Source organism: Acomys minous, assembly GCF_964271855.1.
Source record: "Acomys minous genome assembly, chromosome: 11".
Classification (NCBI taxonomy): Eukaryota; Metazoa; Chordata; class Mammalia; order Rodentia; family Muridae; genus Acomys; species Acomys minous.
The window spans coordinates 16,049,304-16,073,484 of NC_140492.1; the positions used below are offsets into that span (position 1 = coordinate 16,049,304).

The window sequence follows — 24,181 nt, forward strand, 5'->3', positions numbered from 1 at the left end:
AGATGTTAATTTATTTCCTTTCTATAGGGACTGCCTTGCCAAACCACAGAGGAAGAAGACATGTTCAGTCTTGAAGCTGCTTGATGAGCTGAGGTGGATGGGAAATAGTGGTCTACTTTTCTGAGGAGTAGAGGAGGGAGAGGAGAGAGAGAGAGAGGGAGGGAGTGGAACTTGGATGTGAAGAAGAATGTGGCTATGAGTAGGATGTAAGGTGAATAAGTTTTTAAAAATGAAAGGAAAGAAAGGAAGGAAGGAAGGAAAGAAGGAAGAAGGAAGGAAGGAAGGAAAGAAAGAAAGAAAGAAAGGAAGGAAGGAAAAAGAGGAAAGAAAGCATCGTACAGCAGACGTTGTAGAGGCAGTTTCTCAGATGAGGTTCCCTCCTTTCTGGAGACTTTAACTGTGTTAAGTAGACATAATGCTAGCCAGCACAGATGAATACTCAAGAAATGCCAGCAAAGAGGATTCTACTTTAAGTGTTCTCAACAGAATCTAGATGCATTAAAAGTAAAGACTGAAAGAAATTAAATAACTGTTATCTCCTCATAAAAATTAAGTAAATAGAGACAAATAAATTATTTTTATAATATTTTTATTTTTAAGTGTACATTTATATTATTATACATATATAAGATAAACTTCATATAGCAAGAAGAACCTTGAAACAATCAGGAATTATATAAATGTTACATTCATAGTGTTTTGGCTACTTGTATTTAGCAACCTTGAAGAAAACATTTTCCTATCTTGGTAACTCTAAAATTCTGAATGTAAATCAATATCTATCAACTTTCCTCTCTACCAACTTAAAACATCTATCTAGACCTAAAAACATCTTAACCCCTAAAAAACTAAGCTTAATTGTGAAACTAAATTATTTTGTCTTCAACCCCATCAGAGACTTGAGAAGGAATTAAATTAATTACCTTAGTAAACAGGAAGTGCAGGTTAGCAGCTTCTAAATTGAAAAAAAAAATGACAAAAGACAGTTTGCTGAGTGAACAGTCTCCCAAAACTCTCTATAATGTTGGAGCATCATGATCAGCCTTCTGGCCCAGTATGTCTAACAGATGTATTTGTGAGGCATACAAGCTTGCCTATTTTTAGGCAGAATTCTGTCAGTGGTACAAAGAAGAACATTTTGCCTAGTGGCTTGTTTGCTACATTTGAAGCCTTCTCCAAAAGGAGTTTCGTTGATGCTCATCATCTTCTTTGGGGAAGGTGCATGTTACTAGGGATTAACCTGTCTTATTGCCAAAGAATCCTTGAAACAATAAAAACATCTTTAAATGCCACACTTTTTAGGATTCTGAAGATTTTGAAGACCTAACTATTTTTCCTTATCTGTCTATAAAATCATAACTATCCATTACACCTAGGATGTATATTCTTATGATAAAAGAAGATTAATAATTGACATGACAATGATAGATCAATTGACAATTACCTTTTATAATTTGCTATCCTAAACAGCCTGCAATAGCACTCTCAAAGTATTGGAGGTAAACTTTGTATTCTACTTGAGTAATATGGGTACAAAACCTCAGATTAGAGTATAAATATATATAATGTGTGAGAACAATAATCTTAAATTTGAATTCTATACCAATGTATCAAACTTAATCTTCTTTTGCATCAATATACATATATCTATAACAATTAACTTAAAATAACCTTGTGAACATAATTTAGGCCTTAGACAGTAATTCTTAGTCCTATGTTTTTTTTAATATCTGCACACCCATCTGTTCACACATCTAACCAACTTTTATCATGAGAAAAATCCATAAAAACAATGTCTAGACAAGAGTTATAATTCTTTTTATAATGCCAGACTTCCAATTTGTTGAAATTAACAGAATTTATGGGGGAAAATAACAAATTAAAAAATACATTGGTCTTAATAAGTGTCTACTTCTTGCTCTCATAATAAATTATTTTTGGATATACATACTAATACTGAAAGTTCTCTCATAAATCATAAAATTACAAATATATAGTGCTAGATACTGTCATTTCCATTATTTATACTTAGAGTTTTATACAGGTTATGAGGAAAATTGTGACGTTTCATTCATTGTAACCGACAGTACTCTTCCCCATTATCTTGCCCTACAGAAATAAGTTGATATAGATATAAATACAGAAATCACATCCCTAGAGTCATTGATGAGAAGTGCAACTACACCTGGGCACTCATTTTAAAAATATTCCCAGCAATTTTCATCTACTGCTGATTGAGGCATTTAAAGCAGAGTAACAGGAAATCACCTTAAATTTCTGTTTATAGATAATTTTCATCCAATCTCAATTGTTCCTATCTCCATCATGCCAAATTTGATTCTGTGGTCAGTGGATCACTTTTGTAAATTTACAGAAGATTTAGAAAATTAGATACATCATTTTTATAGGAATAACCTGGTACTGACTTTTACATTTAAGACTACTTTCTGAGTAGTGATGGGGAGCTGGAAATCTGACAGGAGAGAATTATTTTAATTAAGGCAGGGGAAATAACATTATCTCCATTTATAATTGTACAACTATAACTTGTGTCTTTGCATACCATAATTATCTAGTTTTAGTTTTTAAAGACTTTATAGAAAAAACTTGTTAGCTCATTCAATACATTCATATTGATACACTTCTGAATAATTTTTAGGCAATTCAAGTGTTAAGCATTGCTTGATCTTAAAAGGAATGCAATCACTATGTCTCCCTTTCAATGAATGGTACATGCACATTTATGCTGAACTCAACCTAAGATACTTAGATAATAGTATTCGCTGATGGGCAGCTCAGGCTTCATGTGGTCCATCTGGAAAGAGATACAGAGGCTCTCTCTGGCATAGAATCTATCGCCAAGCTTGTAAATTACTTCCTTCTAGTAGGACTGCCTTGCTCAGCCCTGGAAGAGGACATGCTCAGTCCTGAGGAGACTTAATGAGCTGGGGCAAATGGCAGGTGGCAGTCCCATTTTCTGAGTAATAGGGGAGGGAAGTGGGGGAGAGAGACGTAGGATGGGAGTGGGAGGTCTCAGAAAAGAGGAGACCCCCCTTCTCATCCACTCCAGCTCATCAAGTCACATCAGGACTGAGTGTGTACCCTTCTGGGACTAGCAAGGCAGTCCAGCTGGGGAGCCAGGGGCACAAAGTGATAAAAAAAAAAAAGCTGGCAAACAGAGTCCATGTTAGAGACAGCTCCTGCTCCTTTAGGAGCGGATTCAGAGGAAGCCTGAGCTGCCCATTGGCTACATCTATGAAGGGGACCTAGGTCCAGGGCATGCAAGGTCTTTAGTTGATGATTCATATTCCACAAGCCCAGCTAGGCCTTGGTTAGTTGGCTTTGTTTGTCTTCTTATGGAGATTCTGTCACCTCAGGGGAACTGTAACAGAAACTTTCCCAGGGAAATCTTTCTGAGAAGCTCAAGATTTAGAAAACACCAATAAGTAGAAGAGTCCATAGGATTGGAATAGAAAGCTTTTTCCAGCTGAGTGAAAAGACCAGCCAAGAGAAAATCTCAACTATCTAGTGACAGTCGGTCAATGCATCACCTTGACAGGACCTGACTGCACCACCCAGTAGAAGAAGAAATCGATGCTGGAATTTTTAAACACTTATTTTGCAGAAAGGAGTAAGTGGACCATTTCTTTAAAGCTTGAGACTTTATGACTGTAAATGGAAAACAGGTTTCTTAGCATTGTTCACTCACAGAGGATCCGGTTTTAGCCTATATTGTAAGGGAAGGGAATATGCAACAGGCTCTTGGGTGATCAATCTGGCACAGACAAAACAGTGTGATCATATTTTCATGGCTGGAAATAAGACTTCCCTGCATTTACTTTACTGTAGACTTTTTAATAAACAAGAGTAAGAAGACAGAATTTAAGATTCTACTTTTAGTATAACAATCAAGTAAGGAATTTGAAATTTTATATCAATATTATTAAGATGAATACTCATAAATCAATATTTTTCTATCAGCTGGAATACATTATAGTATCAGAACAGATTATGGTAACAGGATAACAGAGTAAAATATAGTAAGTAAAATTATATGTGAATGAACAATAAAAGGTTAGCACATTATCCCCTCTATGTTACATATATTTTAATAATGTAGTTAACTTAATGTTTTAGTTAATACTAGATAGATCTATCTACACACATATATACATGAGTATTAAATAACATAATAACATTATATATAAAATACCTTATACTGCTAACTGTACACTGGTAATTGTAAAGAACTCTATGTATTCACTTATGTTGTAAATTCTACCCTCAAAAGGGGGGAAACCAACTACAAAGAATTGATGGAATACAATTGTTCAAGTTCTCTAAGGAAGAAGCATAGATAACAAGTGGATTAATATCTAACAAAATAAATCACCAAACTCATATATTCATAGGTATCATATCTTACATAAATGTATTCTCATATACATCTAATGAATTTATTTTAAATAAATAGCCACTTTCAATTAAATAAATATTATTCCAAAATTCCACTTTTAATTCTTTCATCTTCACACCCGACAAAAGATAATTATAATGAAAAGTGAAGGCATCTAAGACTGGACCTGTAGATTGGCATGCAATGCAGCAAGTGCCATTACTGAGTGACACAAACTCTGGTGCCCCATATTTGACCACTTCTCCTTAGTGGGGAGGCCTGGTGGCATTCAGAGAAAGGATAGACTGGCTATAATCATGATTAGACTTAATAGCCTATGATCATATAGTGGAGGAGGAGGTCCCCATAGGTCACTGACATAGAGGAGGGAAATAAGGTGAAAGGGAGAGGGGAAGGAAAAGTTGAATACAAGGAATGAGATAACAATTGAGATGTAATCTGAATAAATTAATTAAATAATAAGAAATGTTGATGGGTTCTCATAGGCAGAGATGACATTTACTAGGATTGTATTCATTGCTGATTTTACAGGTTTTTGGTGTTTTAACAAACACAAACAGTGTTAAAATAAACAACAGAATATACATAAATAATTTATGGCTTACCGTTAACAATAACAATAATATCTCGGAAGTCAATCTCTCCTCGAGCCTCCACTCTTCCTTCACATCTGTATATACCTTCATCACTTTTATTGATGTTGAGAATCTGCAAATTATTGTTTGCAAGCACAGCAAACCGATCTAAAAAACAAGCAAAAGAGAAGAAATGGCATCAGTAATTGGAGTTGAGTCCAGAGAGCTCTGAATTCCTAAGAATTAAAATACAGCACGTTTCTGACATTATCCAGCTTTCTATCAACCAAACTTTCAAATTTGAAAGTAAAATGTAATTTCACGACTTCAAGTTTTCAGCTCTACCTCTGCTTTGTTATATCCCCCCTTAAAATACACTCAAGACTTTATATCCACATAAAAGGGTTAGGCTATTATCTTTTCCTAGGTTCTCTGAATGCAGGAATGATACAGAAAAAAACAATGCAAGAAGTTTTGATACTGCTGACCTGACAATTTTTAAATGCAAACAGCCATTTGGCCATGGAAAACTTTTAGAAAATTTATTGAACATCTTTCCCAAAGAATAATTAAACTGCAAATTTTTTCATAACCTGAGTCGGCAGCCAAATGACACACTAATGTTCAAACCACATAACGGATATAAATATGGTTATGACTTCAATTTATTTAAGTAATTCTTTCTGCAAATTACAAATTAATCTTCTCTAGAAATAATTAGATACAAGCATTAATTTTTATTCCAAGCTTCTATTTTGTCTATTCACATGTGTGCAAAGGGAGTCTGAAAAGCAGATATTATTTTATTCTAATTTTCTGCTAAAAGTGATCTATTTTTAAATTATTTTACTTCATATGTATGTTTTACCTTCTGACACATACGTATACCATGAGGATACTTGCTGGATCCCTGGAAATCAGTTTACAGATGGGTTTACCATGTGGGGGGCTGGGATTTGAACCTGAGTCTTCTTCAAGAACAGCAAGCACACTTAATCACTGAGCTGAACTAAAAGTGTTATTAAGTGATGTGTATAATTATCAGAAGTGCTTAAGCATCATCTATACTTAACATCATTATCAAAGAATTTTTTGTAATACCAAAGCTTTTCTTATTATGTAAAGAATGTGCTCATGTCTAGTTCTACTGTGTTAAATATTTTAAAATATATTTTTGCTTTAGAAATGTATCTTGTACAGTAAATATTTTATGTTTCATTAATTAATTAATTGATATATTGCACTGAATATCAGTTTATGATTAAGTATGTCACTTAAGATATTTTGGTTATAAAGTAGATGTAGTCTTTATTAACTTTGAATGTATGCATAAAATACAATTTCTACTATTATAGACTACTAAGTCCCTACAACATTAATTGTCTAGATGCTAACATTTTTTTGTCTGGTCCAAAATTTATTGTTTTTTTTCCCTCTGTCTTTTCATCTAACAGTGAAGCAAGGAACTACAGCAGACATTTGTGAAAAATAAAAGCAAAAGAAAAAGGAGGAGGAGGAGGAAAAGGAGGAGGAGAAACTTGTTACCTGGAGTTCTGAAGTAAATTCATGCTAAAAACTAGATGTTATAGTAGAAAAAAAAAAAGAAAGAAAGAAAAACTACCATTTTCCATACTTAATCAAATGCATGTGTAGCTTGCCATTATTTTTAATGAGATGGAGAGATACTTAGAGTATTCGAATAACTGTAATATTATTTGTTGGGATGTAAGTTATTAAAACAGTAAAGCAAGTAGTCAGTTTCCTTGTAATAGGTGTTTGTTTGAGATGAAAACGGGCAAATTAAGAGGCTACATCAGAAAGAGAGTACAAATTACACAGACAAAGACAAAATATCTTCACTCCAGAATATGTACATTTTCCATTATGCTATTTCTTCTCTTGTTTTAACCTAAAAGACAAAACATTCTTACCAAGACTTTTACAGGTAAGCCAAGTGTGAAACATGAAATTAGACTGAGAAAAGATGAAATTCTGTAGACTACGTAAAATACCAGTAACTGGACTTCTAGAATGAGTCAGAACTCCACAAGATCCATGAGGATCCAAAGTCAATTAAATATATTATATCAATTTTTTTTGCTGGACACTAGAACAATATAAAATTATGTCTAAGACATGAACAATGGCAGTGCTAGTTTGTGCCCAAATGGAAATCTCACAGGTTCCTACTCCTAGACTCTAAGCTGCAGACATTTCACAACTACTAAAAGAGAGTACTCGCCTTCTTCTGAGGGATTAGTTACCCAGTAAGAAGGTGTCATCCCTGAAAACATATACATAAAAGCAACACTAAGTGGGCATAGCAGATTGCATTTGTACATTTATGTACAAATATTTATAAGATACGTAATAGTTATGCCAGGCATAGTGGTGCACGCCTTTAATCCCGGCACTCAGGAGGCAGATGCAGGTGGATTACTGTGAGTTTGAGGCCAGCCTGATCTACAAAGTAAGGACAAGACAGCCAAGGCTACACAGAGAAATTCTGTCTCAAAAAAAAAAAAAAAAAAAAAAAAAAAAAAAAAACCGAGAGAGAGAGAGAGAGAGAGAGAGAGAGAGAGATGTAATAGTTATAATGAATTTCTAAGCAAGTTAAAGGGGATATATTAATGGTTGGAGGGAAGAGAAAGGATGGAAAAATATGATATTTTAATCAAATAATTTTTAAAAGAAATAATTATATTTAAGTACATTCAAAGACAGGAAGCTGTTCCCAATTACATGGTGGTGATTGTTTTGTTTGTTTTTTTTTTAACTTTACAAAACATGTAACATCTTATATATGTTTAATCGTTCAATTACATTATTTCATAATTTTATAAATGCATGATATTTTATATACTTATGTCCTCAACACAGCCCTTGGCACAATCTTTGTGAAGGTGTCACTTAAAATTCCATGTGTTTATATAAAGCCCATAGACTTTGTCAAACCACAAAAACACAAAGCACATCATTGACTTGAATGTCCTACAAAAGGTTACTTCAAGGAGTCACATGATAAGAAAAAGAAGTCACATGCAACTATGAGTCGGAAAATGTTTAAAATATTCTTTTTATCTGTTTCAAATAACTTCAATTCTAATTATCAAAACGTTTTAAATTAAATTAGGTAACAACCAAAAACTAACCACCAACACTGAGGAAATTCTAATTCCTGGGAGCTTCCTGTTTGTTTGCTCTTTTAATGGACAGGCTTTCTTTAGAGAAACAAGGGGAAAGCCTACTTAAATTATTCTCCTGTGCGGTCATGATGGATATCTGACTCACAGCTCCTATCAGAAGCAAGTGAGGCAAATGCTTCGAGGTTTTCATTTTCTGACCTTGATTGTCAAGGCTTTGACTCCTGACACAATAGCAAAGAAAACTTGCAAAACATCTATATGATTTTATTTCTTTATTTTATTAATTTATTCAGATTACAACTCAATTGTTATCCCATCGCTTGTATCCTCCCATTCCTCCCTCCCTCCTGCTTTCACCCTATTCTCCTCCCCTAGGTCTATGACCGAGGGGCACCTCCTCACCCACTATATGGCCATAGGCTATCAAGTCTCATCTTGGTAGCCTACTTATTCTTTCTATGAGTGCCATCAGGCCTCCCCACCAAGGGGAGGTGGTCAAATATGGAGCACCAGAGTTCATGTCAAAGTCAGCCCCCACTTTTCACATAACTGTGGAGAATGTCCTGTTCATTGGGTATATCAGAGTAGGGGTTCACTGTTTACTATTGTTTTGTCCCTGGTTAGTGCAATAGTTTGAGCAGAACCCCCTGAACCCCGATACACCCATCATGATGCTCTTCTTGAGGGTTTCTAGGAACCTCTGTGTCCTTCTATTTCCCCATCTCCTATATTTCTCTTTCCTAGAGTCTCAGTAGGATGTCCTCACATCTATCCCAATCTCCTAGAAAGTGAAGACTTTTGTGGGACATGCCTTTTGGGTTAGGGCCCAATTATAAGTGAGTATATACCATGTGAGTCTTTCGTGATTTTAAATCTGTACATAGTTTGTCAGTTATAAGTGCAATTTTGTTTCACTAGTTGTAAAAGAGAGAATGAAGTAGATGCAATACAAAATATGTCTACCAAAAGATATAAATTTGCAAGTTATTTGAATATTAACTGATAATGTTATAATGTTCCTACGTTAGAAAAGTTTGAGGCAAATAATCCCATGAATTATTTTATATTCATTACACACTATACAACTCAGCATCATCTTTCAGTTTCAACTCTAGTTTTGTAGATACTATATTTCTAGCCATAAGCTGAGTACACATAATTGTGGTAAAATTTGTTCTCTTATTTAAAAAACAGAATAAAAAGTAAACCACTAATAATATATATATGTATGTATGTATGTATGTATGTATATATCGTATTTGACAACTACACATCTTGCAACATAATTAATTCATTTATATAGCAAACATTTAAGAATACCTGATACGCAATTCACAGACTACCGAAACTGCTGGAAATGGATGCACTGATCCATTGCTTACTGATGGGATATTTCATTCAAGAGCAGAGGAGTTGAAAAAGCTTTTTATTAGTGTTTCAAGACCAAGAGTGGTTGTAAAATAAATGGGAATTCCACATTTGTATATTCTAGTGTGGGATGCCGGGAAGCTGTGTCAGCTGTACCACAGCAGTGTGATCATAACTGCACTTCTTGAACAGGTTTTACTTAATTCAAAGGCAATATTTAAAATTATTTCTCATTTTAAACGTTCTTGGGATTAAGGGTTACCAAAATCTGTATATAAATGTGTGCTCCAATACTGGATGGTCTGACACATTTAATCTGTCATTTGGTTATTTTAAACAAACTTCTTGTCCTTTCAGAGGAAGAGTGCTGAAAACACTTTGCAAAACTTACTCATATTATTTGTGTAAAACTTGCAGGATTTACATAATAAAACAAAGGCAATTAAATGTTATATTTTATTCAAAAAGACTATGAAAATAAGAGTTTATCAGTAGCTGACAAGTATTTATTTTATACTTGGTAAATTCTCTTAAAATAAAAAAAATGACTATTAAACATAATTATGACACATTCTCTCTATATACTTAAAATAGTATTTCTACTTTCTATATACTTTATGTTGTGGAATTTCCTTCTCTTCAAAACACATAATGGGATCATCTAACATGGAAAATACTTTAAAAGATTCAATTATTTTGTACCTGTATGTGATGCAGGTGCATTGAAAAATATGCCAAATTGAAAATGTCCCTATGCATCATAGTAAAGTAGCATAATGTAAGCAAATTATGCCTTCAATTTCAAATGTTATATTCCAGAACTTTAACTGAATCAAAATCATGATGACAATTTGAACAAATATCCTCCTCGGACTATTATCCAGACTTATCTTACCATAACCATAGTATACCAGGCAAATTTCATAATGTTTTATTCTAATTGTGAATATAATGTCCTCATGATATCATACTGCAATTATAGCAAGCAGAATTTATGGATAGGCACACATCTCCTTTTATTATGGATATTATCTTTTTCACCTTTCTGTACTAATCAATTGTCATCTCTCCTGCCAAGTCTGCAATACACAACACATAACTATATAGCATGACTGGGTTTTCTTGCTTGTCTCTTTACTTCCTGTTTTGTTTTGTTCTTTAGCATGTAGCCATGGATTCAGAGTTCACCTTCAAAATGTCATGAAACTGAAGTGACCTTCAACTCCAGATTATTCTGCATCCAACCCCATCCCCCACTGTGATTACAAATATGTCACCATGGCTGGCCTCGTGGCTGGCCTCATCTGCTATCCTATTAAAACCAGCAACGGTCAGGTTTGCCTTTAATGCCAGCACTCAGGAGGCAGAGGCAGGCGGATCGCCTTGAGTTCAAGGTCAGCCTGGTCTACAAAGCAAGTTCACAACAGCCAAGGATAACATAGAGACACTCTGTCTCAAAATAAATGAATAAATAAATAAATAAATAAATAAATAAATAAATAAATAAATAATGCAACGAACGTACAGTATTTGTTCCTACATCCAGAGTGCATCAGTCCTGCACCCAGCTCCTCGGTTTCAAAATTGTTTGAAGTAAAATTTATACCATCTTTTTGGTTGATTTATGCGTATTTGTTTGGTAGAATCAGACTCACTCTGGGTGGCTCAGGCTGGCTTTGACATCACAAACCTCTCTGCCTTTTTTGCTGAGTGCTGGGAAGACCGGCGTGCAATACTAGACCTGACTCCTTTTCTTTTACTACAATCCGGAACTTCTGTATTTGTAAAACTTGAAGTATTTTAGAACATATAACTTATGGAGTTACCAAAATACTAACTGTCGGGAATGGTGGCAACTTCCTCATTGTGATACAACCAGCTGACCGCAGGGGCAGGAGAACTGGTGACTCTGCAAATCACTTCTGCGTCCTCCCCTTGCTTGAATTCTTGTGGGGACACCACATCTCTGAAGGTGAGTTTTTCTGCATCAAGAAAATAAAAGTACTTGTAAAAGATTTATTGCTTCCTTACCTCTACATATTCCCTTCTAGGATTATTAGTGCAGTGAGGACACAGATAACGTACAACTTTATAAACACTGATCTCATGGTCTTAGCACATTGCCAATGTGTTCCAAGAACAGTCTTGCTGTATTCTCTTAAGCATTCTTGACTATGACATTTGTTGTCCTTAAAAGTAACTTTCCACTTCAATGTGTAGAATTCTGTACACATCTTTAAATTATTGTCCATGAAGTTACATTCCATTTGTATATGACAGCTCTATATTTAGATTATTTTTAATGTAAGACTTAGAACAACATTGACCAGACATCGATAAGTGTCTTGCCTTAATGAATAGGCACAGATGTTTATGTTCAATGAAGAGTTTTTCATAAAAACCATGATTTGCTTTGGCAGCGAAATGAATTCAATTTTAATTTAATAAATAAATCACCAAGGATTTTATGCATAAATCAAAAAGACATGAAAAGTGTGTTCAAATGTTATGCCTATAAATGATCAACTTATTTCTTCTTTGTAACTTTGGGATCAACCATCACAGGATAGAATTAACTAAAGAAAATACCTTCTCTAGAAAATTTTAGTGTGACATGGGTAGAAAAGGCCATATATAAAGAAATTCCATGATAAAAGTCTGGGTTTTTTAATTTTATCATATTTTCATAGCAATGAAAATCAAAATTATAAAGAATGAGCTCTTCTGAGTTAAACACATAGAATTTAAAACACCTCAAATTTATTGCTGTCAGTTTTAACTACTAAGTATATTTTACTGAATTTGAATCCTTTGTAATGAAACTGCTGTTCCAACTAACTAAAAGACAAGTGCATGACTTACGGTAGATTTCCAAAACTACTGTAGCTTCTTGTGTCTGTCCTTTGGCATCTGTTGCCTGACAGCGGTAGATTCCTGCATCCTCTATGTTTGCGTTGTAGATGGTTAAGCGTGACCTGACCCCTTCCTTCTGTAGCATAACCCTCTGTGTGGAAATGATCTTCTCTCCTTGAGGATTGTACCAGTCTATACTTTCAGGCTCACCAATTGCTGCAGAGAGGAAAACAAATGTTTGAAAATCAGTTTCTGGTGTTTGTTTTCACAGTGACATTTACTATTGTGTAACAATCTTAGCAATTTAGAAAGGAATGTTAATAGAGGACTGGAAATCTGAAAATTGTACAAAACTGAAAGTAAACACAAATGTTAAGACAACTGTTCATCTTTGTTTAGTCAACATTAAGGACTCCGTCTGGTCCATGTAAGGGAACTTCAAATATTTCATTTGAAATATATTACTAGAAATTAAGCTGTGAGAATTGGAGCTTCACAGTCATAATATGTGGGTTATTATTGTTGAAAATATTAAAACTGCCTTTGGCAGACACAAGCCCAATTGATAGATATTGCTAAAGAGAAACAAATGCTAACATAATTCCATAATTTCTTTTCTCATTCCAAAGGTTAAGAGTGGCGATACTAACACATAAAGAGTTGCTTACACAAATGTAAATACCTTGTAAAAACAAATTTTAGCCTTTGATATTTCTAAATTTTGAGCCAACTTTCCAAATTGTTCAAGTGGTATAGAAAAGTCCAACTGCCATAAAAAAACTAATGTATTTTCCTAACTGAAAAGGGCTATTTTATCATCTTTATCTAGAATTACTATTTAAGCATATAGTAATTAGAATACATTTAAATAGCACTTATATTGCACAGCAATTATAACCAAATAATTACAGTGTAGACATTCATTTAAAGTTTCCAATTCAGAATCTAGGTCGTTAACCACTTTATAAAAACTAAAGCTTCCTATATTTACTTTCAGATAAAAAGAAAAATATTCATATAATTACTAAAGAGAATATTTGTGAACATCACATGCATTCCCTAAAATTAAATGTGGTGGGAAGTGCATAACTTTAACAACAACAGGTCTACTGTGAAGAAAACTATTTTTCTTATTTTATTGTTCTGAAATGCCGATAAATATCTTTCTATCCAAAATAATACAGAAAGATCCAAGGAATAAATAAGAAAAATAACATAAGTTAACATTAGTTTGATTTGGGATAAATGAAAAATCATTCTTTTTAAATTTAATGTGATATTGTAGGAAATAATCCACACATTAATGTTTAATATTACAATGTGGAAATTTCTTACCACACAGAAATCACAGGATTTACATGTAACAATAAAAATTCTTTTGTTACATATTTGCTTATGTTTAGAGAAAATGTGTGAAATTTAGGAATAGTAACCTATATTCTTAGGCCAAAAAATTCTGTTATAGGTGGCAATATTAAACCGATAATTAATCACCATTCATACACTGTCAGTATACAAAATGTGTTACCATATGACACTTAAGATATACAGGGAAGCAGACACTAAAAAAGAAAACTTTTTATAATATTCTAATCAAAATATTTAATATTTAATGCCTCTATTCTCTGAAAATGATTTCTGATTATTATTACCTAAATGCTTTCAGTTTTAATATTTGTCATAACTTAAATAAGAAATATCATTTTCAAGACAACTTTTTTATTTTTGTGTGATCTTGGACACTTAAATCAGGGTTTTACATGCATTAGGCAAGCACTCTACCAATAATGTAGAGTCCAACTGCAGAGAGTAAATTTGCATTATGTATGCCATGGAATAGTGCAGCCATCTGGATTTACGTTATGTTACTATAACCAGAAGCAATCACAATTTAAAAATAGCCACACAATCTATTTTAGCATTAAGTAAATACCACTGAATTTTTACATATAAAAGTTTATGTACATAAATGTAGCTATGATTAATATAATTAGATGGATAATGTGCGCAATTGAGATTTCTATAATATAATGAATATCAGATCTCTGGAAAAGTACATCAGGGCTGCCTGAAAATATTTAGAACCCTAAGTAAATAGACTTAGGGTCATATAACTTTCTCCAGATATGTCATGAAATACCTTAATTAATCATCAAACATTTTTCTAAAATCTTTCTTGAATAAAAGTTACATTTATTGTGATTTGTGCTTCAAACAGACCTTATATATTATTTTGTCATTTACCTTCCCTTCAGGTATTAGAATTAGGCAGTGTCATATCTAATATAATCGTTACTTATGTACAAGGATATTCATCTTCTACATTGGTGCAAGGTTATTCAGTTCTAATATGGTTGTTTAATAGGAACACCTATATTTTCCGACATATAAGATGAGTTTTTAACCCTGAAAAATCTGTGCCAAAGTTGGGGATGGTTTTATATGCCTGGTACTTGCCAGTGGCTTACTTTGCCTTGCTTCATCTGTCCAGAGCATATAGTGAGGGGTACCATGGATGATTCCCCGCTCAGTGCGAGGAGTAGCAAGCAGGGAGGAGCAAGCTGCACACTCATCCTGCACCTCTAGAAGAAGAACATGAGCGTCGATTGGCCCGCCACCAGAACATGCCACCTGCGCATCTTCCGGTTAAGTGTGTATGTAGTGTGTCTTAAAGAGGCGGTTTAGGCTGGCACTAGCTGTGTGCCAGCAATTAATAAAGCATCTGGCTGTTTGTGCCCTGCCTGTAAATAGACGCATGCCTGAGTCTGCTGCACAGGGTGTGACTCGGAAGAGGGATATTCCTGTACGGTAAGTATGTTCCAAACTGGAATTTTAACTGGAAAAGTTGGGGGTTGTCTTGTACTCCCAGTCATAAATACAGTAATATTAAAAACCAGTAAACGTTTTATGTACAGAATATATTTTGTAATGCAATTTTATAAATAAATAAGCTACTTTGATGATCAAAAAAAAATTTCATAATGTTAAGATGTAATTATTCTAATTTTTAATAACATTAGCTTTAACTACTGAGTTTATCCAATGCATTTTATAAACATTACAAACACAGGGCACATTATTTGAATACATACATACCTGTACATGTGAAGAATTTAGATTCACCCACACTAAGCTCTACTTTGCTAAGTGAAATTGTCACTTGAAGAAGAGCTGAAAAAGAATATTTGAGTAACAGTTACTTGGAGTTTAGAATGTGAATTCTAATAACTGATTTATAAGTCACACATAACAAACATAAATAATTTCCCATTATTAACTGTGAAAATGTAAGTTTATAAATATAATCTAGCAATGATATATGTTATAATAGTATTATTTCTTACCAGTCTATACATAACATTTATTTATACTGACCCAGAAAAAATATCCACACACCTATGGATAATTGATTTTTTAGCAAAGATCCAAATCCATACAATGGAAAAAAACAGCATCTTCAACAAATAGTGCTTGTCTAACTGCATGTCTATAAGTTTAAAAATGTAAATAAATCTGTATTTATCACACTGCACAAAACTAAAGTCCAAGTAGATTAAAGAACTCAACAAAAAACCAGACACATAAATCCATTAGATGAAAACCTGGGTAAGAGTCTTGAACTCATTGGTACAGGAGACAACTTTCTGAACAGAACACCATTAGCTCAGGCTCTAGGATCAACAATTAATAAGTGGGACCTTATAAAACTGAAAAACTTCTGTAAACAAAGGACAATGTCAACAAAACAAAGCAACTGCCTACAGACTGGGAAAAGTTCTTCACCAACCCAACATCTGACAAAGGGCTAATATCCAAAATATATGAAGAACTTAAGAAACAAAACACCACGAAGCAAAATTATCCAATTAAAAGATGAGGTACAAAGCTAGAGAATTCTCAACAGAGGAATATCAAATGGCCTAATACACCTAAAGAATCCATATGAAACCTGATGGGCTGTGGTTATATAAGGGGGAAGTGGTCCCTTTCTGTTAGAGGTTTAGGGTAGGGGAATAGTACAAAAGAGGGAGCGAGGAAAGGGAAGATACAAGTAAGGGCATAACAATTGGGATGTAATTTGAATAAGGTATAATAAAAATAATAATAAAGAGAATGCTCAAGGTCCTTAGTAATCAAGGAAATGCAAATCAAAATGACTCTGAGATTCCATCTCACACCTACCAGAATGGCTAGATCAAAAACTCAAATGACAGCACATACTGGTGCGAATGTGGATGAAGGAGAACACACCTCCATTGCTGGTTGGAGTGAAAACTTGTATAACCACCTTGGAAATCAATCTGGCACATTCTCAGGAAATTGGGAACAGTGCTACTTCAAGACCCAGTTATACCACTCTTGCGAATATACCCCAAAGATGCTCCATCATACAATAATGACATTTGCTCAACTGTGTTCATAGCAGCTTTATTTGTAATAGCCAGAATCTGGAAACAACCTAGTTGTTCCTCAACCGAAGAATGATAAAGAAACTATTGTGTATATGGTCCATATACACAATGGAATACAATTTAACTGTTTAAAAAAAATGGAAATCTTGAAATTTACATGAAAATGGTTGGACCTAGAAAAGATCATCCTGGGTAAGTTAGCCCAGACACAGAAAAACACACAAGGTATATTATAAATCATAATAAATTAAAGAATTCTGTTAGGCATATAATGAATCAAAATCTTAGGTGATACTAAACTATCCTCTTAAAATAAGATGGGCCTTATCATATTGTGTAGTATGTAAGGAAATTTTCTTAAAACTGTCAGACTTTTGGCAAAATTGTATCATATCATCATTATAACAAAATATGTAAATAAGCTGTGTTTTGGCTAATTTCATCTTTACAAAACAAGGTAAACACAGCAAATGCCACATGATGCAGGCAAAGTGAATGAAGAGAAACACTCATAAGAAAAGTAGGTCTAGTGAAGGAACTGGGATGTTAGTAGAGACATTGATGGAGTATTTTCTATCTTAAATACTTGTTTTCAAGTTTGAAATTAAAATAATGGGAACTCTGAAATTTTTAGAAGATAAGTAAAATGTTGCTGTCATAGAAATTGGCAGACATATGCCTAATGATCAGAAAGACTATATGGTAAAACCATTCACCAAATTCTGTCCTTTTAATCTCCTATTCTCGGAAATAGATAAGTATTCAATAAGGTAACTTGGGTACAGGGAACAAATAGAGAAAATGCTGAAGTCTGTGTACAAACCTGTGTTGGAAAATAGGAGATCAGAGTAACCAAAAGCCCTTGATAAAGTAGTCATGTTTAATATATGTTCAGTAACGAATAATTTGTAGATGTATTTATACATCACATGGGATACAAAACACACTGGAATAAATGAGTAATTATCTATATAGGCTTATGTGTTAACATTTAATCCTTCTTGAGCCTGGTGATTTGAAAGAGTGTTGGATCCTTTTGAAACTGGAACTTTTGGAATGAGATGGCCACTAGGCAATGAACTTGGAGTCTTGTTTTGTTTTGCTTAGCATCATCCAATGAAGAGAGACAGAAAGCCAGGGAGTCAAGACTGACATGAAAAAGCGTGTCATTGACATGAAAAAGATGGACTTGAAATATTCCCCCAGCAGGGCTGCCTGCAGTGAAAGATCATACCTATTAGGGTCCAGATGGTCAGCAGTTCTTTCTGGGGTGCAACCTCTGTGCCAGATGTGGACCCTTGAGCACGGATAATGGCAGGCGGGAGAGAGAGACTAGGAGGGATGTATCTGAGCAAAAGCAAGGCCACCAAATTGAGGGATGGCAAAAGAGGGACTCATATAAGAGGTCAAAGGTACTCCTGATCAAGCTCTGCCCGCAGTGCTGTTTCTGACAGTTATCTAAACAACGAATCAACAGCAAAGGGAAAGTAAATATTATTCATTCTTGAAGTGAAACCAAAAGGTTGTGTTTTCCCTACCACTACCCTCGTTTCCATGTCCCTGTGATGTCCACAGATTTTCTGGCTGTTTCGCTTGACTAAGAAAAATGTATGATATGTAAATGTGGGAGAAAGTGGTGTTATGCAAATGACTTATGAAAAGCCAGCAGCCCCAGGGTTCAGCACTTTTGAGCTTAGACCTTTTCCAGCTGTCTAGCCTACTTTCATTCCTGGGAGTAACTCTCTTTCTCTTAATAAACTGTCTCTATTTCTATCGATATCCATGTGTTATTGCTCTAATTCTTTGTTCCAGAAAACCAAGAACCTGGAAATATCAGCAGGTGCTCTGTGATTCATGCAGGTAACAATTGGTGATCTGCCAGTCAGAGGTACAATTGGTTTATGTCTATAGTCTCTGAACTTTAACACAATGGAAGATGAAATGCTTTCAGACTTTTCTCGCGCCCACAAAAAGAGCAACCACCCTCACAGCACAGCACTATTTCTTCTTCTCTCTCCTTCTCCCTTTCACATCCACAAAACACTTTGAAATGTTGCCCAAGCTATTGTGGAAGGTATCAGGCCAACAGATGGTGAGTAAATGTTACAAAACTCCTGAAAGAAAATGCTGAAAGTGAAAGGTTCAATAATCTGGTCAGGGGAAGAACAGCCCTAAGGATTTTCAAACAACTGCTTCTTATTCAGCTACACTCAGCATAGTCTAAGGATTCCTACAGGTAAGAGTGATAAGGAAGAGATCTGCAACCAGTCAGATCTCCTGGAGGACAGATTGGATAAGAAAGTCCACTTTAGTAGACTTTGTACTCTCCTGCCCCATAAAAATAAACTTAATTTTTAAATTTTGGTCTCTCAGCTATGACATGGTCAAATATGGGAATTAGTTTAATTCTGAGGATAATATATATATATTTCCTCAAAACTAGCTCTATGGTATGATTTGCTAAATAAGTCATCCTGCATCACAGATTAATCTTACAAAAATTTTAAAAATATATGAAATGTCTTCTAAATTGGGCCCTTTACAAAAATAAATGATTACAAAAAATGATTACTACAAAAGAAAACACAGAGAGAGACACTTTTGAACAGAAAATAATAGAAATGGAATTTAACTAAAATATTTTCTCCTCAACAAAATCTGCCACATCTCCATGTTCTAACATCTATCCAGATTATCAGAAATAAGAGAACACAGACTCAAGGGTCATACAAGGAACAGAGCTTCATGTCTTCCATCCATGTCTTACAGCATTATGGCCAAGGCATGTACCAGGATCCTTCAGGGTAAATAGAGTGCACATCTTACATTGAATCATAGCAATGAATAGAACATCAAAAAAGCTTTTTTGATGAAAGATCCTGAATAACCAGTGACCATCAGACTTTAACTTTGGCTTATGGTATTAAAATGCAGGGCCCATATTACTCCTATTTGCTATGTCTTTCAAGGGGAAAAAACAGTAATGAATGAGGGAAAGGTTTGAAACATGCTGACAAACTATTGGCATAAAGTCTGAATGACGATCTGGCCAATTTTGGGCCTCTTATATCAACATCCCACTGTATGAGGTTATAATACTAGAGCAGGACCCCAGTAATGTTGGGGTATGATAGAAAATGTTACTACAATAAATCAAATTTACATTAAGGAACCCATTACTATGACAAGTTTAAAGGAGTCACTCAAGAAAAAGAGGAAAACTCTCTCCTAATTCACCACAGACCAAGTGGGGTTTTCAGGGAACAACCTAGACTCTTCACCATCAAAAGAAAAAGTTTTCTGGGTCAAAGTTTTCTTCTGTGGAAAATATAAAAGTGACAGATGAGATCTGAGAACTCAGGGATCTGGCTGTTGGCCATTGTCAATATGGTTGTCAAAAACTAAGATCTGACATAAAATCACAAATGCAGAAGAGTGAGACGGGGAACCAAATATTGTGACTATAGTTTTAAACACCATTGGAAAGGCCTTTCCACTATGCAGCCAGTCGATTAGTCTCAGAGACTGAAGAAGATACCCAGATCTGCTTCAAATATGACAACGCATCAAATAATGGAGTAAGAAAAAAACCTCTGGTTATTTCATTAATTTCACTTTTGTATTTTTGTGCACAGAAGTACATTTCTTATTTTTAATAAGCAAGATGTTTTTAGTTTTATTCTCCTTTTTTTTCAATTTTTAAATTATAATTTACTCACTTTACATCCAAATTGTAAACCCTTGCAATTTTCTTCCTTTTTCCATCTTCCCCTTCCACAATTTAAAGTGTAAGGTATAAGTGTGTGTGTGTGTGTGTGTGTGTGTGTGTGTGTGTGTGTGTGTGTGCGTGCGTGTTTGAGTTATATTAAAATACATGCATAATTTTTATAAACTTAGGTATTCTTCACTTCTTTGAATTAATTAAGATGGAATTTTGGAGGCTTATAAATATTGCATTGAATCTTTAGATGCAACTTATTTATAGAAAACACCATTCAAGTCATAAAACACAAGATTAAGTAAGGTATGAAATTTAAAGTTTATATATAGATTTTTGATAGGTATTCCATCTTAAAAATATGGTTTAATAGTCAACTATAACAGACAGAATCTAAGTTATAAAATAATTTTTAGAGCAAAAGATTTCTAAAAGAATTACGTTAAAATACTTTTTATGTTGCCCTCTTAAAAGCTAGCTACAGTCTTAAAATAAGCTTGATATATTTAAGATTTTCCTTTAGAGTGAGACATTTAAGAGGAAAGATATGTATATTTTTCAAAACCATTAGGTTAAATTTCCTTTTCACAAAAGAAACATAAAAGTATAATTCCAACAAGTGGTAGTATTCAGAACTCAGGTGAGCCTAAATTCTATGTAATAAAATAGCTATATATATTTTTAAATACATAAAACTAATACAAATCTATGTAAGACATATTTTAACTCATAAATATATTGAAATTAAAAATATACAGCTGTTTGTGTTCTTTGAGAAAAGGATTTTCAAGTTTTAACTCTGTCCAAATTAAAAGTTAAATCAAAAAGCTATTTTATTTATTTTTTGAAAACTTATATAAAATAATCTAATCCCTTTCCCCATATTTACTTGTTCTCCCACCTTACCATCTATGTAAAGCATTCTTTCTCTCTTGAGAAAACAAACCAAGAAAGAAAGAGCAAAATAAAATAAAACAAAATATACAAGAATTACACACATACACACACACACACACACACACACACACACACACACACACCTCTCATAAAAACACAAAATCAGAAATCAGGAAAAACAAGCAAACAGGATGGTGGTGGTGCGTGCCTTTAATCCCAACACTTAGGAGGCAGAAGCAGGAAGATCTGTGAGTTCAAGGTCAGCCTTGTCTACAGAGTAAGTTTCAGGACAGCCAACTCTACACAGAGACTCTGTCTCAAAAAAAACAAAAATATAAATAAATAAAAAGGAATGAGATGGACAAGAAAAGGCCTAGAAGCGAAAAAATTCCCAAACTAAGCAATATGAGAAAAAAATGTAAAAATGATAACTGAGTGCATTTTGTGGTGGTCATCTAGTGCTGTTATGGGACCTATCCTTAAGTGTTGTTTTTATATCCAGGGTGACACCAATGAAGAAAACTAAATTTTCTTTTGCAAGCAGTTGTAAATTGGAGAGTTTCCTTTTTTTAAATTTAATTTCTTTATTAATTTATTCATATTACATCTCAATGGTTATCCCCTCCCTTGTATCCTCCCATTCCTCCCTCCCTCCCATTTTCCCCTTATTCCCCTCCCCTATGACTGTGACTGAGGGGGATTACCTCCCCCTGTATATGCTCATAGGGTATCAAGTTTCTTCTTGGTAGCCTGCTGTCCTTCCTCTGAGTGCCACCACTCTGGGGTACAAGATCTTTTCCACTTCTTCCTCTCAGTGTTGGGACTGCCCTCTCGTGTTTGAATCTGTGCAGGCACGTGCATTCTTGCCAGTGTGTTTGTTCATATGTACATGAGTCCTATTGAGTTTGGTAGACAGCTTTGTCAGTGTCATCCACTCCCTGTGAGTCTTACAATCTTTCTTCCTCCTCTTCTGTAGCGTTCCCTGAATCTCCAGTCCCTTAAAAAGCTTTCCATTTTAGAAGACCTGTTTCAAAGTCTCTCCCTCTTTAGACTGTCAGGCTAGACATTTCTGTATTAGTACTGTTGACTGCAAAAGGAGTCTTCTCTGATTACGGCTGAGATACACTGATCTATGTGTATAACCGAATGTCATTAAAAGTCATTTTATTGTTATGTTCCTTTAACAGAACAATATTTGGTTATCCCACAAGCCCATGGCCTAACTAGCCTCAGGTTCTCGGTCATCTGAAAAGTGCCAGGCATGAATTCCCTTTCACAGAGTGGGCCATAATTCCAGTCAGATAGTAGTTGGCTATTCCCACAACAATTGTGACACTCAACAGTGTTTCATCCAGGCAGCTCACCATTGCAGATCACAGGTTTTGTAGATGTACTAGTGGTCACCCTTTTCTTTTTCCTATCATGCACAGTATTTTATATTACAATGAACATCAGTCAGTAGTCATTACAGGTGAAGGCTCAAGTTAGGCAACAGCTCAACTTCTCTGTTTCTGTGAGATGTGCAAATATTTTCTTCAGCAATAGGACCTTACCATCAGATTTTGGAGAGAAGCCAATAGCCACAGGAAACCCTTCTGACAACAATATAATTAAATGTAGCCCATTCCTGGCATTGAAAGTTTAATTTGGAGGATAATTCTTCCTCTCTTAGAAGTCATTGGTTGTCCGTGGTTCTTTGTACCCCACTAAAAATTTCACCCTCCACCTTAATATGTCCACTGCCTTTGCCATTGCTCCAGTTTATGAAGTCATTTCTAGAAGAGACTGTTTCCCAGAAGATGCCCTGGTATTCTTGATCTGACAGTATTTCTGCTTCCTTGTCTCTTGTGTTCCTTGAGTCAGAGATGTAGCTATGTTTTGTATCAGTCCACAGGATCAGATCTTCAGGATGACATTATATAAAAGATGATAAGAATGACAATACTTTTCCAGATTATTATCAAGCTAACCTTGCCTACATCTTTTATATTAATCTTGTATAATTGCTCTCTTTCAAAACAAAAAACAGTTTCATTTTCAACTTATGTTGTTTTTTAATATATTTTGTTAATTTATTCATGTTACATCTCAGTTGTTATCCCATCCCTTGTATCCTCCCATTCCTCCCTCCCTCCCATGTTGTAAGGTGTCTAGCAATCTTTTTTGATTCAAAACAAAAACTTCCTCTTGACCAGATGAATGAATTAGGTAGACAATTCTTCAGGTCATCTTAGGCAGCCAGTATACCTTTCATCAGCATGGAAGAGGTTCCAGAAGAAAGATGATCATCAGTAAGCAACCCTCAAATATTTCTGGGAACATATCTCTCAGTGGAAAGTGTGACAGGAGAATAGGGCAGGGAGAGTAAGACATCAAAATGGACATGTGAATATAGAGTTGGCTTATGCTGGTTTAGCAGAATCTGTGGCTTCAGTCCTCCTGAGTACTTCGGTTACAGGAATATTTTAGCTCTTTTTGAGTGCCCTTAAATCCAATTAAAGAGGCATTTGTTACAGCAAGGTTCCTGTGCTTCATACGCGCTCCTTTTTTTCTCTCTCTCTCATTTAAAAAGGATTTGTTAAATCGGCCTACGCAACATGGTGGAAGTAGTCTGACAACAGCTGTCTCACACTGAGGGGCCTGAAAGCCAGGAGTGGCTCAGTCCATGATGTTAGGTGCCTCACCCGATCTGATCCTACAACGAAGACCTGGAGGTCTCCTGGAGAGCCACAAGCCCTTAGTCCACATGGGAAATGTTAGTTCAGATATCAGTGAGGGTGTCAGAAGCAACAACA

General features: G+C 34.7%; 1 protein-coding gene across 2 annotated transcripts in view; it reads right to left on the minus strand.

Moving 5' to 3' along the window:
• NCAM2 (neural cell adhesion molecule 2) overlaps window positions 1-24,181 on the minus strand; it is a 416,076-nt gene that overhangs the window by 165,992 nt on the left and 225,903 nt on the right. For both annotated transcript variants that reach the window (XM_084801510.1, XM_084801511.1), the window contains exons 2-5: window positions 15,456-15,530; window positions 12,369-12,575; window positions 11,345-11,488; window positions 5,023-5,160 (exon numbers count right to left, since the gene is read on the minus strand). In XM_084801510.1, coding sequence (XP_084657636.1) covers window positions 5,023-5,160; window positions 11,345-11,488; window positions 12,369-12,575; window positions 15,456-15,530 — 564 coding nt within the window. The remainder of the gene's footprint in view (window positions 1-5,022; window positions 5,161-11,344; window positions 11,489-12,368; window positions 12,576-15,455; window positions 15,531-24,181) is intronic.